The sequence below is a fragment of the Megascapheus bottae genome, chromosome 7, assembly GCF_031878675.1.
Source record: "Megascapheus bottae isolate mThoBot1 chromosome 7, mThoBot2.hap1, whole genome shotgun sequence".
Classification (NCBI taxonomy): Eukaryota; Metazoa; Chordata; class Mammalia; order Rodentia; family Geomyidae; genus Megascapheus; species Megascapheus bottae.
In genome coordinates this window covers 54,870,027-54,888,189 of record NC_143515.1, presented here as the reverse complement: position 1 = coordinate 54,888,189, position 18,163 = coordinate 54,870,027, and the positions used below count along the sequence as shown (strand labels likewise).

The window sequence follows — 18,163 nt, the reverse complement described above, 5'->3', positions numbered from 1 at the left end:
ATAGGGTTGAGTTAGTAGTAGATAAAATGACTGGGAAAAATATCTTAAGCTAAGGGTCCAGATTTAGATTCTTGGCTATTTTAACTATAAACAGTTAGCCAGGCCTATTTATCCCTTGCACACTAAAGACCAAATGTTCCTTGTTAATTTGGGCAATTTCATAAAGAAGCTGGAAGAATGTTCTTCAAGGTCAAGGCTGGCAAATGCACCCAAAAGAGCCTTCTTTGCTCATCGAAGAGCCAGATACCACCAGAAGCAGCTCTGGAAATATTCAAGGCACTCCTGCCATCTCTCTCACAAGAAGGTTCAGACCTTCATGTTCTGTCCTAGAATTCATCAGGACCAAAGCAGCTTTTCTGAAGCTTCCCAATTTAATTATCTACTTCCCAATTTGCACTTTGCCATTAGGTCCTATTCAAGATTCCCTTGCTTGCTAGGTCTGTATCTGTTCTAGGCCCAAGTCTCTAACATCCACAGTCAGACAACAGAATGTCCATCAGTGATAGTTATGGAGTCAGGTTACAGTGGAGTTACTCACCTTTCTTCCTGCAAACAGAGAATTTCAGTGATTTTCTCTCCCACACTAAAAAAAAAGGGTTACTGCCAGAGCTGCCTGGGCTGCAGCTAAGGAAACATCATGGACACAGAGTGACAAAGGGAGATTCTGGACCAGGTTGACTACTAACTTCTGTACATTACCCATCTCTATGGGTTTAGGACAAGAAGGATCAAAATTTCTTATCATCACAAAACTGTATATATTTGGAAATAACATACTTTATTCAACCTTATTCAATTTTATCATACCCCATTCTTTTCTTGAGTACTCAGGACTTTCACACTAGCTAGTCACATTATTTGGAAAGCTCATCCCCAAAAAGCTGTTACCTCTCATCATTCAGATCTCTGCTTAAATAACACTTTGGTCTAAGAAGAAAAGACTTTTCCTTATCATCAAAGTGTATCACACCACTGCTATCTGATAGCTAATGACTTTCTATATTCCCCTTAAAATGTTCCACAAAATAAGGGACATTCTATTCTGTCCATTTTCCTGTTCACGGTACCTATAACAGGGTCGGGCATTCAACACAGAGCTTAAGAAATAGTTGAATGATATAAAACTGACTCAGCTCTGTCATTCTAACAAACCAGACTAACAAAGAAAGGAGAATACAAGTGCTTTTCAATGACAGGAAGTGGCATTACTACAGCCAGCAGGTGACTCAGCTCCTTGGTTTTCTGAATCAGATTCATGAAAGTCTTTCCTACAGGAGTCTCCAAGACTATCAAAATCAACTCTATTTGCTTAAATAATGCCCCAAAAGGCAATTCCCCCCACCCCGGATTCAAGAACAAAATCAAGTATAGGATTAAAAATCCAACACAGTACAGGTTCACAGACAGTACTTGGCTGAACAAGGGTTAGAAACTAATTTTCAAATGACCAATGTTTCTGAGTTTTGCCAATAGTTAAAAGTAAAACATTTCATCTAAGATTATAACATGTTTCTATCTCTCTTAAGACTCTAAGAGACCCTCTTCAAGCACATCACTTCAATTATTTTCTGTTTGGCTTTCAAATGCATACCTCCAGCCAAAGTAATTATCCCTGTTTCCCAGACTATGGGGTTTCCCAGAATGCTGCGCTTTCAGTATTAAAGGATTGAGGGGGTCCCAGTTTCCTCCTCTCCAACTCTGATCCCTCTCCTAATCTTATGGCTGTATTTCCAACTGTCTATTATCCTACTAGTACCATCCCAATATGATCTCAAACAGTACTGTCTGTACATGTCCTATCTCCCGCCAAGCACTTCACTTTCTGTCTTCCTTCATCCCCACTTCTTTCCTTCTATTCTTTCTTTCCTCCTTCCTTCCTTCTCTCCTTCCTTTCTTCCTTCATTAATGGCACCATTAATTCTTACCACCATTACCTAGGGTTGACAGTTCAACAAATGGACCTCTGTTTTAGTCTTCACTATCTACCAAATAAATTCTCCAATCAAATCCTCAAATTTTAAATGTGAGTGTAGGTTGGATAACAGTAGCTCACATTTATAATCCTAACTATTCAGGAGGCTACGATCTAACAATCTCTGTTCAAGACAGGAAAGACCATAACTCTAACTGACCAGCTAAAAAGCTGGAGGTATGGCTCAACTGGTAAAGTGGAAGCCTTGAGTGGAAAATATACCCTGAGTTCAAGTTGCCATACTTGCAAAAACAAAACAGAGGGAGTGGAGGGAGGGAAATGGGGACAAAAACATGAGAAGAGGTATCAATGTGTGTGAAGTAATGCTCATACTATCTGGCAAATATAACTGTAACCCTTCTAATAACTAAATAAAAATATGTGGAAAAAAAGGAAGAGTAGAACAAAAACAAAACAAAGAAAAAATAGGACTGGAGATATAACTTTGCATATCATTCTAGGCTAACAAGTATAAGGCTCTGAGTTAAATTTCAACACCTACCCACATCCGCTTAAAAAAAAAAATTAAGAAAGGGCCGGGAGTTTGGCCTAGTGGTAGAGTGCTTGCCTAGCATGCACAAAGACCCAGGTTCAATTCCTCAGTATCACATACATAGAAAAAAAAGCCGGAAGTGGGGCTGAGGCTCAAGTGGTAGAGCTCTAACCTTGAGAGAGTCCAAAGACAGTGCTCAGACCCTGAGCTCAAGCCTAGGGCAGGCAAAAAAAAAAAAAAAAAAAAAAAAAAAGGCTCAGGGACAACATCCAGGCCCTGAGTTCAAACCTCACAACCTACCAAAAAAAAAAAAAATCAGAAAGATACTATTTCCTAAGCTCATAGGTACAACTAGAGAAAGCAATGATTCTAAAATAAACAAGTACTTTAAGTTTGTTTTTATGAAATGCTCTCCCAACACTTACTGAAGTCTCAGAAAATGCTTCCTCCTTATGCTTATGCTCTAGTAATTGTCTATGGATTTGTGGTATCTGTGGTCTACCATGTCATATCCTCTGTGGTCAAAGACAGCTTGTGTACAACACAACATTTGACTCAAACAAAAAATCATTTGTTACACAGGCAAAGGTAGCTCAAGCCTGTAATCCTCGCTAATCAGGAGGCTGAGATCTGAGGATCATGGTTCAAAGCCAGCCCAGGCACAAAAGACAGTGAAATTCTTATCTCCAATAAATGACTCAGAAAAAGCTGAAAGTGACACTGTGTCTCAAGTGGTAATGTGCTGGGCCTGAACAAAAAGCTCAGGGACAGAGCAGGCCCAGACTTCAAGCCCCAGGAGCACGCACACATGCACACACACACACACACACACACACACACACACACATGCACACTCTTGTTAAATCATTGATTTAAGATTAAAGATGACTGATTAAAGATGAACCAATCAGTGTTAGTGCCAGCTGCTACATAATTAGCTGTACCTTCAAGGGAGCATGAAAGTGAAAAGGCAGGTATAAAAATGAGGGACTACTCAATGGTGAGGTCACTGTGTGTACTCGACTCAGAAACCTATTCTACAGTTTGGCTCTTCAATGAATCCTCTTCTCCTGCCCAGTAAAGACAGATTACTTTATAAGGAAGTGATTTAAAAACTCCAGTGTTGCTGGTGTTTATGATAATAAAAGAATTGAGAGGTAAAAATGGAACTATGCAAGGCTCACAAGAACAATGTAGCAAACCCTAGTTGTTTGTTTTGGTGCTTCATCACACAGTCCAGGGGTCAGTAAGGAAAAGGGAAAGGTCCGGAATAAAGAAACAGTTCCTGGTTCTTCATACCAATTCTATGTAGTCATCAACCACAGACATGGGGAATTCCAATATCTTGTTGATATTAGTGAATGCTCTCCATTAGAAGAACAGATGTTCTCTGGCTGAAGGCTCCTCTGTTTTACTTAACTATCCTGCCAAGCTAACACAAAGTACCTAGTGTCTTTACCCTCCAAGTATATTACAAAATTGTAAGTTTCTTACCAGGAATTCAAGATTCATTATTACTTATCTACAAAAGATTCCTGTCAGATCAGTCTACTAGTTCTAAAGGAAACTTACTAAAATACATTTAGCTTCCCACAATCTTCCTTCCCTCCCCACCCCCCCAATCCCCCCCACCCCCGGTAGTGGTGGGGCTTGAATCCAAGGCCTGGGCACTTTCTCTGAGCTTTTGAAGGCTAGCACTCTACCAATACCATGATTTTCTGGTGGTTAATTGAGTCACCCAATCCAGTTTTCTTGTGGTTAACTGGAAATTAGTCTCACAATTTTTCTTATCAGGGCTGGCTTTGAACTGCAATCCTCAGATCTCAGAATCAGTAGCAAAGACTCAGGTCAAGTAGCTAGGATTAGAGGCGTGAGTCACCACCAGAATCTTTAATACACAAAATCCCCAAATTTTTCTCCACACAGAAATTAGAAAGTAGCATTGTACAGTAAGTAGAGTGCTCAGAGCTGAAAGAAATCTAGAGCCTTAGCCAGGTTCAATGGTTCACACCTATAATCCTAGCTACTCAGGAGGCTGAGATCTGAGTACTGTGGTTCAAAGCCAGCCCGGATACTAAAGTCATTAAAGTCTGTGAGACTCTTATTTCCAATTAACCACTAGAAAACAGAAGTGGCACTGTGGATCCAGGTGTAGACAGTAACCTTGAGCTGAAGAGCTCAGGGACAACGCACAGGCTGACTTCAAGCACCAAGAACCACACACACACACACACGCGCACACACACACACACACACACACACACACACACACACACACACACACACACACACACACACACACACACACACACACACACACACACACACACACACACACACACACACACACACACACACACACACACACACACACACACACACACACACACACACACACACACACACACACACACACACACCCTAGAGCTGGTCTCTCTTCCTTTGTGGAAAGACAAAACAGCATCCCAGGAAGTTTAAATGGCCTTATTAATTGTTTGAATTCATAACTCTCTATATTTATCTCTATACATACCTTTTGCTATACAGAAGGAAAGTTAAAACATAATCAAATCACTCTGATTTTCTTTTTCATCACAATCAAGAAGGGACCAGAAATTTAAAAAATAAAATAAAATAAAGGTCCACAGGAAAGATATAGGTAGTTTTTCTTATTGCTTTGCTATGCTTAAGTGGTACAGCCTGAACCCCTACTAAAATGCCAGAAATGAACAAGCAGGCTAGAACTGGCTGTCAGGCTTTGTGTTGTCTTGAGCAGAACTGGAGCAAATTATTTTTCCATAAACAGATTATTCTAACTTCTACCCACAGAGCTATCTCACAGAGGATAAGCATTTGAAGATAAGCATAAAACCCATAGAACAAAATCAAATTACATATGTGGTATACCCTAATTGGTCATTAGACTATTTCATGCCAATAAATCAGATTCCCTGACTACAAAGTACCTTCCCAATGGCATTATTCATCTACCCAAAGGGTCTACCCAAAAGGTAACACAGCAATTATGCGTTGAGTTCTGATTGGCTATATTATGCGTGCACTATTAATTAAGAAATATTATCTTTATTTCCTCAAACACTTTCAGTAGGGTATCTTCCCTAACTTAAGAGATTTTTTTTTCACATCTGCAATTATTTTAGAAACTAAATTCTCACTCTATTCATTCTTTGGTCAAGTTTATTATTCCAAGGTTTGTGTTTATTATTTCAATTAAACTAAATACAAACAGATGTGTGCAGGAAGGCTATGTATGCACACACCATATATGAAAAAAGAGACATAATCCTAAAGCACGCTGAAAGGTTAAACCTAAAAAAAATTATTTGCCTAAATGAGAGGCAATGAAAAACCAACATTATCAACTGAAGCTATCTTAACCTCCTTTACCAGCTCTCATATCTTGTTGAGGTTGACTGCAGGCTGAAATATCAGGGGCTATTTGGAAGCTGTGCTACAGGCACAGACGATAACAATGATGAAATCTAAATGGAATTACCAACCAGAAGGCCATAGAGAAAACAAGATATGGTGGATTAGTAGTGTTTGGAAGGAGAGGGTTTTTTTTCCTCTTACTATCTAATATAATTCCCCTGAGATTATAGGAAAAAAAATATTAAGATATCTAAGACTTGGCTGGGAGTTTGGCCTAGTGGTAGAGTGCTTGCCTAGCATGCATGAAGACCCAGGTTCAATTCCTCAATACCACATACATAGAAAAAAGCCAGAAGTGTTGCTGAGGCTCAAGTGGTAGAGCTCTAGCCTTGAGAAAGTCCAAGGACAGTGCTCAGGCCCTGAGCTCAAGCCCAGAACTGGCAAAAAAAAAAAAAAAAAAAAAAAAAATCTAAGACTTGACAAAAAAAAGTTATGATAGGGTTATTCAATGAGAACAAGGTTTTGTATCTAAATAATAATGTATGATTATGAAGATGTTGAAACTGATGCTCAAATTTCCAGAAAGAAGGCATTTTCTGACTTTACTATAAGAGTAGCCTTAAAATCAAACTTCAAGGGGCCAGGAGTTTGGCCTAGTGGTAGAGTGCTTGTCTACCATGCACAAAGGCCCAGGTTTGATTCCTCAGTACCACAAACATAGGAAAAAGCCAGAAGTGGTGCCGTGGCTCAAGTGATAGAACTCTAGCCTTGAGAAAGCCCAAAGACAGTGCTCAGGCCCTGAGTTCAAGCCCCGGGACTGGCAAAAGATAGATAGATAGATAGATAGATAGATAGATAGATAGATAGATAGATAGATAGATAGATAGATAAAACTTCAAGAGTCACTAATAATCATAAGCCAAAGACCCAATGGCTTAAAAAACACAAACCTTGGGGCTGGGAGTTTGGCCTAGTGGTAGAGTGCATGCATGAAGATCTAGTAGCAAAGCGGTGGTGCTGTGGCTCAAGTGGTAGAGCCTTAAAGCCTTGAGAAAGCCAAAGGACAGTGCTCAGGCCCTGAGCTTAAAAACCCAGGATTGGGGAAAAAAACCAAACAAAACAAAACAAAAAAAACCCCACAAACCTTGAGCTGGGAACAAGTGGCTCATGCCTATAACCCTAACTACTCAAGAGGCTAAAAAATGAGAATTGTAGTTCGTTGCCAGCCTTGGCAGGAAAGTCTATGAGATTCTTATCGCCAATTAATCACAGAAAAAGGTGAAGTAGAGCTATGGCTCAACTGGTAAGAGTATTAGCCTTGACTAAAAAGAGCTCAGGGACAGCAAGTGCCCAGGCCCACAGTTCAAACCCCAGGATCAGCAGGAGGGAAAAAAACAAAAAACAAAAAAACCCAAAACTTAAGATAGTCTACTTTCCCTCAAGCATTTTAACCTACTATAAAAAAAAGAAGTTATTAGGATTTTCTTCTAAGAATGTATGAGCCAGAGTGCCTTATAATTTTTTTTTTTGGGTGGGTCATGAAGCTTGTGCTCTGCCTGGGCACTGTCCCTGAGCTCTTCAGCTCAAAGCTTTCCCACTTCCTGTTTTCCAGAGGTTAATTGGAGATAAGAGTCTTGGGTCCTTTTGTACCTGGGTTGGCTCTGAACCTTGATCCTCAGATCTCAGCCTCCTAAGTAGCTAGAACTACAGGTGTGAGACACTACGCACAGCTGGAATGCCTTATAACTTATAGTCCATTTAAATCTTAACATTTCAAATAAAATCAAAAGATATTCAGTTAGACAGAAGTGTTTTCTTTAGGCACATTTGTCAAATGAAATATTAATATAAGTTTAGATATTATATCTTTTCATGAGAAGTTGACTGCCCACCCAATCTCATATATGACATTCATTTCTTCCTTATATTTTATCTAGATACATATTTTTTCATTTTCAGGAAAGGTAGAAGAATTATTTTTTACTATTTTATTTCAGTTGTTAACGAATTGTTTTTGTTAGATTTGAACCATACTGGCTAATACTAACTGATAAAAGTTAAACTTCTTTTAAATCACTCTGCCTAACAATTGTTCCCATCCATGAGTTTACACTATTATTTTATGAAAAAACTGCTGAATGTCAACAGTTTTTACAACCAGTAATATAAAAAATTATCTTAATGATTACAATAAATACGTAAAAAATTATAAGAGGCAACTTAAAAAATACTATTGCCTGGTCCTGTTAACTGAAAGTCTCCCAACTTTGTGTATCTAGTTCTTTGATCTGGGCTATTCTCTGCTGCAGTCAACTCTACAATCAGAGTGGGCTCCAAAATAGACAAGATTCCCTGATAGGCAATATCTTGTATGGCAGGCAAACTGCCTCTAAAACAGGCAATGCCTTCTTATCATCTTAAATAGCCCCAACTCAGGAAACCACCTTTATCTTGCTCTATTACACAAAGACAGTGATACTAACTTCAGAATTCTTCCAAAGGCAAAACTGAAATAGTGGTCAACCAGGCCACAAGTATAACATGGGACTGTCTTTAACTATGCATACTTTCCTCATCCTCAGCCTCAATCCTTCCTATTTAACCCGAAGTCCATATCTGTAACCCTAGAAAATGGCTAAAGATGTCTGAAGTACTTTCTATGGCTGCCATGCAATGAATTTCTCTGTCCTTCACTATGTCTTCATTTGGCATACCTAATTTGGGATTCCTGGACTTTGGGCATGGGATCTAAAATCCTAGTTTCAGAATAAGCCACACTTCAATGAGCAGATGAACTCAAAAATGTGAAGAGGAAGTTATTAGCAAGTACTCACAAATGCTTCTTCTAGATTTAGAATTATAGTCCATTATTTTGTCTTCTAATTTATGGTCAAACAAAAGTTAGTGTCCACAAGCTAACACTTTAATTTAGGATCCTATTCATTTACACCAAAGGCCAACTTTAAATACTAAAATCACCGACAGTAAACAAGTAATTACAAAATTAATCTGAAACTTTAATGTATTTTACCACAACTAAACGCTTACGTAAGCAATTATGCACAGGCAGATAATTATAATTTTATTCTTTTGTTTTTGATTTTCAGTACTGAAATTTGAACTCGAGTCTCACACTGAGCTTGCTTGCTCACAGTTGGCATTCTACCACATCTTTATCCAGGTTGGGATTTTTTTGTTGTTGTTTGTTTGAGACAGCTCTGGTTATATATTCCAGGCTGGCCTCCAGGCTCAGTTTACCAACTGGTGATAACAAGTGTGTATCACCATGTCTGGCTGTAGTAATGCAGCCAGGGAGACATGACAGTAGGGTAAATGTTGTTTTCCTTCCTTAGAGATGAAGAGATCAGAGGCTAAGAAGAGTAACATTAGCACAATCTCACTTCAAATAAATAGAATAAACAGAATTAAGAATTCGAGTCACTGTTATTTCCCTATCTTATAATATAAAAGAAAGTGTTAGGCCAGGTGCTGTGGCTCACTCCTGTAATCCTAGCTACTCAGGAGTCTGAGATCTGAGGATCAAGGCTCAAAGCCAGCACAGGCACTAATCTGTCTGTAATACTCTTATCTCCAATTAACCACCAGAAAACTGAAAGTGGCACTGTGGCTCAAGGGGTAGGGTGGTAGCCTTGAGCTTAAGAGCTCAGGGACAACACCCAGGCCCAGAGTTCAACTCCTACAACTGACCAAAGAAGAATTTTTTTAAAGAAAGCATTAGTGTATCATCAAATCCCAAATAGAAATTACTATGAAAATCAAAACACAGAAAATTAACTCAACATATTCTGCTTGCTATATACAAGTAATGCTCTCAAATAATTCCCAGAAATAGAGCAATGACTTTTCCATTTTTATCTATCTTTTGATGATTAATGGTGAAGCTAGTTTATATTTGAAAATGTTCTGAATAATCCCACTAAAAACCAAATTATACGATGGTGCTCATGTTTAACTTTCCAGATATTTATCCATTAATCTCTCTAAGTTCTTCCTTCCTTAACACAGCTGTAGTTTAAGAGAGGAGCAACAGTTGGCCTCCGTTACTGTGGATTTTTTTGTGAACACTCAGGCTTTTTTGCAAACTTTTTAAATGTTGTATGCCTAAACAAGTTTTTCATAATTTAAGAGCTTATGAAAAGTTTTCAAAAGGAGTCCAAGAGAAACAGATTTTCTTTTAAAAATAAAGACCAAACAAAAGAAAGCCACACACACTGTTGAAGATGTTCTGTGCAAAACATTTTGTTCAGCAGACTTGAAATGTCTCCAAAGGAATCAAGAACCACATGGTCTGAAAGCAACATCCAAGAACTTAGAAGAGAATGGTCAAAAGCCAATAGTGACAACCATGAGATATTTAAAGTAGATTAGAAGTAGCTGTAATTCTAGGCACTGGGCTTTTCTTGATCTCCCTATCCTCCTTATCTCAAGTGCCTTCAACTGCATCATTAGACAGTGGCCTCTGCATCATTAGACAGTGGTCCTCTGTTATTTTTTCCTTTTCCGCACTCCCCTACAGACTTTAACCCAACTAATAATGATGATTATAGAGACAATTCAAAAATCTACATGTGGCTCTGCTGAATCCCCTAATCTGCTTCTCCAAGTACTAACAAATATTTTCACTAGGATATGCCTACATTATCTCATATTCAATACATGTAACATAAAGTCATTCATCTTTATCAAACTATTTACCTCTTAGAAACAAAGCCAAATTTCCATGGCTTTGGTAACATCGATCCCATTTTTCTCTTCATTGGATCCTAAACCAGTGGAGCAATCACAGACTCCCTGGTAACCTTAATTATTCATATGCAATCTGTTCATGTGGCAGATTCAAAGACTGCCACGTTATCTCCTATCCACAACTGTTTCTACAATATGATCTTTCTACTTAACCACCAAAAGATAAACTATATCAAATCTAGCCTACAAACTCATTTATAACCCACAGAATATAACTGAAGCAATGCTGTGAAATTCCCCATGGTAGGTCAGTAGCAAGCATATGGATTCTACCTGCTCCTATTGGATTATTCTCTGGTGGGGAGAAGGGGGGCTGCATCTATAAAAGAAGTACCTCACGACTGCCATGCTGAATAAGAGGCCACATAAGTAGTATCAACCAAGTCCAGTCTTCTAGCCATCACCCACCAAGGTACTGATATATAAGCACAGCTGACTTGAATCGTTCTTAAACAAACAAAATACTTCCAACTAGAAACTACTCATAAACTCAATAATCTCATATTTTACATTTGGAGGACATTCTATTTTGCAAAATAGTCTTTATAAATACCCATTTTACTTGATCTGCACAACAAAAGCCAGAGAGATCTATAAAAAGGCAAATATCATTTTTCCTTCCGTTAGAGATAAAGAAGCTGGATCTAAGGAGGTTAATTCTAACATAATATCACTAAAAAGAATGGAATGGATGATACAGAAAGAACTAGGAGCTTGAGCTACAGATTATTGTTATTCCTCAATGCAAATGGTATTTCATATTAACTTTACCAGAGCAGCAACAACACTACAAGATTACTCACTCACCTAACAATAAGTCATGTTGGTACTAGTTTTATATATATATTTACTCACAAATCTTCCTTGATATTTAGACCTTATTGATGCTTGAGTATACCTACCTCCTTCAAAAATACCTACCAGCCTATCCTTGGTCCCTTTCTCTGTCTTCTGTTCATTCCTACAGGATTTTTTTATTTCATATTTGGATAGCTTTTTTTTTTTTTGTGGGTCATTGGCTTGAACTCGGCCTGGGCGCTGTTCCTGAGCTCTTCAGCTCAAGGCTACGCCCTACATTAGAGCCAAGACCCACTTCCCATTTTCTAGAGGTTAACTGGAAATAAGAGTCTCAGCTTCTTTTGTGCCTGGGGTGGCTTTGAACCTCAGTCTCCTGAGGAGCTAGGATTACAGGCGTGAACCACCACACCCAGCTTGGACAGCTTTATCGTGCAAAAATATGTGTATCTCAGATAAAAGCATAGCTACAAAAGTAGAAAGACAGTCAACCAACTGGGAAAAGATATTTATCAATAATACATCTAACAAATGCTTAATATCCAGTATCTACAGGGAACTCAAGAAACTAATCTCCCCCAAACCCAACAAACCAATCACTAAATGGGCAAGAGAACTAAAGAGAGACTTATCAAAAGAAGAGGTTAAAATGGCAGTAAGTGCTCATCATCCATGGTCATAAAGGAAATGCAAATAAAAACAACCCTAAGATACCACCTTACCCCAATAAGAATGGCCAAGATTTTGAACTCAGACAATGACAGATGCTGGCGGGGTTGTGGAGAAAAAGGAGTCCTACTGCACTGCAGGTGGGATTGTAAGCAAGTTCAGCCACTCTGGAAAGCAGTGTAGAAGTTTCTTAAAAGAACTGAAAATAGACCTTCCCTATGATCCCGCCATACCACTCTTGGGCATCTACCCTGAACATCATAACCCAGGATATGATAAGGACACCTGCTCAGCTATGTTCATCTCTGCACTATTCACAATAGCTAGGAGATGGGAACAATACAGATGCCTACTGCAGATGAATGGATACAAAAAAATGTGATATATATAAATATATATATATATATATATATATATATATATATACACAATGTAATTCTACATAGCCAAAACAGACAAGACAAAATAATGGCATTCACATCTAGAGTGAATCATGTTGAGTAAGACAAGTCAAGACCAAAGGAACAAAAGAAGCATGGTATCCTTAATATGTGGCTATTAGATCCAAACAGTACAAGAGCGAGGACTCAATATTTGCGTACCCAATGCTATGGACATGGTACTGGAAATATAAACACAACTACATAGACATAAAAATTTATGACTCTATAGACATAATGTTTTAATACATAGATTAATATGTACCCATGACATACAAACCCTCAACCTAATTTCAATTGTTCTAAAATCTAAGTGGCAGTGATTGTATAGAGATTCCCTTCTTGAATACTTGTTTTTTAAATATGTAATTTGAAATGTGATGTAAAAATCAATGTTAATAAATTCTTTAATAAAAAAAATGTGCATCTTACTTTCCAGGTAGTATTCCATCAATACACATACAGTGATGCTAGGTGCACACAACCAGTGTCTATTCTTGCAAGTCAGGGACCATGACACACCTGTCATATACTTTACACCTGCTATTACACAAACTAATATATAAGCTATTTAATTACCAACATGATATCTCATAAAGAAGTATTCTATATTTTAAAGCACCAAACACACTGCTAAAGTCAAAATATATTGTTTAACTGATTCAAAGGGAATTAGAGTATGTTGCATTATGAGAAAAAAAATACCCTTGAGGCATGTCTACACTGGAAACTGAGTTAAAAAACATAACAAAATATTTTGAAGAACAATAGTTTAAAATCTATGACATTTTAAAAATAAGATTTAAAGATACTGTGTACAGATCACAACTTTCAAGATACTTTATAAACTTTTTTAACCAAAAGAGGGAAAAAAAGTTTCAAAAATATTCAAGTTGTAGATGCCTTAATAGACTAAAATAAACTGTTTGCTGAAGGTACAAGGCTGGCAGAATGCTGCTGCATTTCAAAAAGTTTCCAGGCAATAGAAATGTTTTCCTGGAAAATACTACCTCTTATTTAGAGAACACTTGCCATGAACACTTAGTCATTAAGTAATTTAAGGTTTCCTCACAAGTCCTTGGAGGAAATCTATTATGTGAATGAATAAAATTACCAGCACCTATAATGTTAAAAAAAACCATCATATATTTGGCTAAATATATGAAGTTTTTTCAGGCAAGGGCAAAAAATTACATTTTTTGACTACTTACTGTTATTTTAAGAATTTGCTATAAAATAAAATTATAGGGAAAAGAAGACAAAATCCTTGTTTTCTCTCTGTAATAAATATAAATTCCCAAAATCCAGGCTTTTTTTATTCGAATGCCAAGTTAGTTTCAAACAGACAAAACATGCCTTTTATTCAAAGGAAAGAAAAGAGTAATTTCAAAGCTATTTTTAGTATAATTTTTTTAGTTCATTTCAAATCACCTTTCAATGAGAGAGCAACTAGGTTTGGCTATTTCATTCAATCATCTGCAATATATCATACAATGAAGCCTAAGAAAACGATTTCTTCCCAGAGCTTTGTAGCCAACCAATTCTTTATTCTTTTCACATCAAAAGGCACAACTAAATTCTATTCCAAGCACATTTGTACATTCTCTTAAAAAAATACAAATACTACACAAAAGGATGTTTGTTTTACCTGTTTAGTATTTCAGTGAGTTTCACAAAACCAGTATATGCCAGCTCAAATGCACCTCTGTGTCTGGACTGTAAAAGGTGTTGTTTAAAATAATCTCCCATTTCTTTCACCTTTAACAAGAACAACATAACAACAAAAGTTCAATATATGCTTACATTGATAGGTATATTTATATCTACAATGATATTTAGAACTGTAACATTTAATCCTCATAATGAATTATCTGTGTTTTACAATGGGGAGGCTGGGGCCCAGAAAGGCTAAACAATTTACCCAAAGTAACCCAGCATGTAAGCAGTATATTCAGGCCATGGAAGCAGCAATCTGCCCCAATAAACCTCAATGAAAAAAAGCCATTATCTCATTTCATTTCTAACACAGTAATTTCAGAGCATATTCTGAAATTACCAAGATTTTAAAATCTAAATTTCATCCTTCAAATATGGAAGAAGCTCAATAATTCTACCAGAAGTAATATCAGTTAACTAATCTATATGACCCTCATTTCTATTATTAGAAAAATAAGATTTCTAAGGTGTTTCTAAGGTGTTTACACATAGTACTGGCAAGGTGCTTTTCTGTGGACTTAGAACAGTTCGATGTCTTCTTTAAGCCAAGATCATATTTTCATTGCTTCCTTTATTGTAAATCCCTTCAAAGGGTCCCAGAAGTCTGACCAGTGGGTGGGTGGTCTTCTAAAGAGTGAATCTTAGCCCTAGATAATCTTCTACTCAAAAATAAGACTAATTTTCTAGTTCCTTTATAATGATGATTATTCTGTTTATTTGCCACTACATTTGCAACAAATCATTTGATATCATCAAAAAAATTAGACTGATTCTTCTGTGGATGACAGTGATATCTAGATGTATTCCTTCATTTTATTTAATCTCTCAGTAAACTCATAATGATAATATAATAACCAGGATTATTATGAATTTTTTACCTTTATAGAATATATGAGATTAACATGACTCAAACAAGTATTTCTTTGGCATCATGCCAATGCCAAACAGTGTACATCTGGAACAAATGAAAACAAGTTGTCTGCCAGGTACTGGTGGCTCATATGTATAAACTTAGCTACTCAGGAGGCTGAAATCTGAGGATGACAGTTTGAAGCCAATATAAACAAGAACACCTAAGAGGCTATTTCTATTAACCACCAAAAAATCTGGAGGTAAATTTGTGGTTCAAGTGGTAGAGCATAGCCTTAAGCAAAAAAAGCTCAGCAACAGCACACAACCCTGAAGTCAAGCCCCAAGACTAGCACACATACACATGTATGTAGGCACACGCACGTGTGTGCACACACACACACATCTTGTCCTCTGAAAGCTTTCAGTTCAGCCTGGCGGAGAAAAATTAGTATGGTGGGTGGTACCCCTGAAAATATAATAGGTCCAAGAAATGAAAGATTCTTCTGTATAAGAATTAGAAAACATTTATATACAGACCTTGAACAGGATATATGTACTTGAGATGACCAAAACAAAAAGGAATAAATAACATGCAAAGAATCTATGAGACTAGTATAAGCAGTTATTAAGTATTTGGTACTTGCAGGACACTTTGCTGGGTCTATTCATATGAATAGACAAAGCACACACTCTGACCAAGTAAAATACAGAAGACAATTTCCTTAAGACTTATGAGTGCTGATAAATACATATTCCATTAGTAAAGCATTATAGAAAATCTACTCAATGAAAGACACAGGAGTGTATTAACCCAGATTTGTATATCTTACAAATTACATGGGAAATCTAAAATAGGGTTTTTTTTCCTTCTTTATTAGTTGGCAATTATTTTATTCTGTGTCTATAATAAATGAGAAGGGCTAGGTATGTGAAATTATTTACTCAGAAGCTTCTTTTCAGAAAATATTAGGGGAAATATATAAATGCAAGTTGAAACGCCACACAGAAGTTCTTTTTAGTAGGCACTGGGTATCATATATCCCATGGGAAGAGGACAAACAAAATGCATCAAGCAAAAGTCTATCAGCAAAATATCAAGCTAGAAATCCAGACACACACCAACTAGCCAGGAAGCTATGTGATAAGGTTATGCACTGTTCAATCTTGAAGGGTCTCAACTTTCATCCCTCAAAGCAGGTTTAATCTCTCTCTTGTACAGGGACATTATGAAAGAACCTTTCATTATATGATTGCAGTGCAGAAGGAAAGTCAGACATGCTACTAGATGAACACATTTTCCCCTTGGAGAAGCCAGTGAGAGCCCACTGAATCACAAGAAGTGATGTAAGGAAAGGATCCTTTGCTGAAAGTTCAGTAGTGAGTTATCTAACTGTCCTGTGGTTTACAAAGGTAAGTAAGCTTAGTATTAGAAATAGGGAACATTCAACTTAAAGAAAATTTAAATAAGCAGATCAGAACAAAGGTAGCACTGTGTCATGTAAACACAGACTGGAAAGGAGAGAATTAAGTTCTACCACAAGCCAAAGCTGCCACAACCAGCTTTGTAATCTTGGGTGAACCAGGTAATACTCAGGGTCATGCTTTTCTTTTTTGTGAGAGAACTGAAGAACATCATCTCTGTGATCCTTACAATGCTAACAGCATTGAAAAGCTCAACTAGTTCTTCTTGCTATATAATAAAAATTTCCAAACAGTAATATTACTTCTTGTCAGTCTGGTATGAACTATACTCATATATGTGATGTTGCAGTGGCCAACTCTTTAACAAAAGGCCAGAAGATCACTTATTACAGGAAATACACAACCCAAGTTTCTGTTTCCTGCTATAGCAAAGGTAGAATTCTACTTACAAGTCATTAGCTGCTACAGTGTAGCCACATTCATCCAGGGAACTGGCTCTTAAAATGGAACAAGTCTAGTTATATCAGGGGAATGTGTCAGGAAAACATGTCTTTGAAAGAAAGAATGTACCTTAGGTATGGCCCAGCAATTCCACTATAATTTACATTCTTCTATCATTTAAATTAATATGAACCTAACTACACAGGGGTGGATTTCTCTTTGAACAGTGTCACCCCACCCTCATTTTCTCCAAGTGTTTTCCTGACTGAGCCTCATTCCCCCTGAATTTAAAGGAGCAAAACTGTATATTTGAAAGTAGAATTCCTACAGTAATGTAAATTATATCTGATTTCTGGTTGACTTGGGATTTTCATGGACTAAATGTTCCTGAACTGAGTCATTTCTTTAGTCATCAAATCAAGAATAAATTTGCAGCCAGGCTCTGGTGGCTCATGCCTCAAAGCCTAGGTACTCAGGATGTTGAGATCTAGTGATTATGGTTCCAAGCCAGCCAAGCAGGACAGTCTATAAGATTTTATCTCCAATTATCTACCCCAAAAGGCCCTGAATTCAAACCTCAGAATAGGTGCATGCACATGAGTGCATACACACGTGAGCACACGCGTGCGCACACACACACACACACACACACAGAAAAAAGTTTCCCCATAGACAGCAAAGTCATCACACATACTTCTGATTCAGCCATAATGTCTTCTCACATCTTCATGTGGAGGGCTACGACCACATAAACAGTCCACTGGAGCTCATCAGAATGAAAATTACACAAATATCTTTTTTATCCTCTCAATTTTATCATAGTTATTCCATATAAATTAAATTCATTAAGCCATAAACTTTGATAAATATGGCAAAGCAAAATAATTTCCATTGGATGCTTTTAAGTCTTTCTCACTCACAGTAAAAGCGAAATGTTTCCCTTAATTTGTTTTTAACACTACCAAACAAACCCAAAAAGCTAGAGTTTTTAAATTGTCCTTGGAAAGCAAAACTGACAAGTCAAGGGATTTTTGACACATGTTTACTTCACAAAATAATGAACATTAGTGAAGTAACTCCTAAGCAAAGAAGTTGGCACTGGAGTTACAACAGTCCCCAGCAATGACTCTAAAAAAACTGCAGGATATTAACTAGTGCCTATTTGATTTGGAAGAGAATGAGGGATACAAGGATGCCCACAAT

At 37.2% G+C, this 18,163-nt stretch overlaps 1 protein-coding gene across 1 annotated transcript in view; it reads right to left on the bottom strand.

Moving 5' to 3' along the window:
* LOC150060818 (tRNA (32-2'-O)-methyltransferase regulator THADA-like) overlaps positions 1-15,193 on the bottom strand; it is a 241,115-nt gene extending 225,922 nt beyond the window's left edge. The window contains exons 1-2 of the mRNA XM_090337046.1: positions 15,124-15,193; positions 14,178-14,287 (exon numbers count right to left, since the gene is read on the bottom strand). Of these exons, the coding sequence (XP_090193172.1) occupies positions 14,178-14,278 (101 nt within the window). The 5' untranslated portion in view covers positions 14,279-14,287; positions 15,124-15,193. The remainder of the gene's footprint in view (positions 1-14,177; positions 14,288-15,123) is intronic.
* Between the last annotated feature and the right edge of the window lie 2,970 nt (positions 15,194-18,163).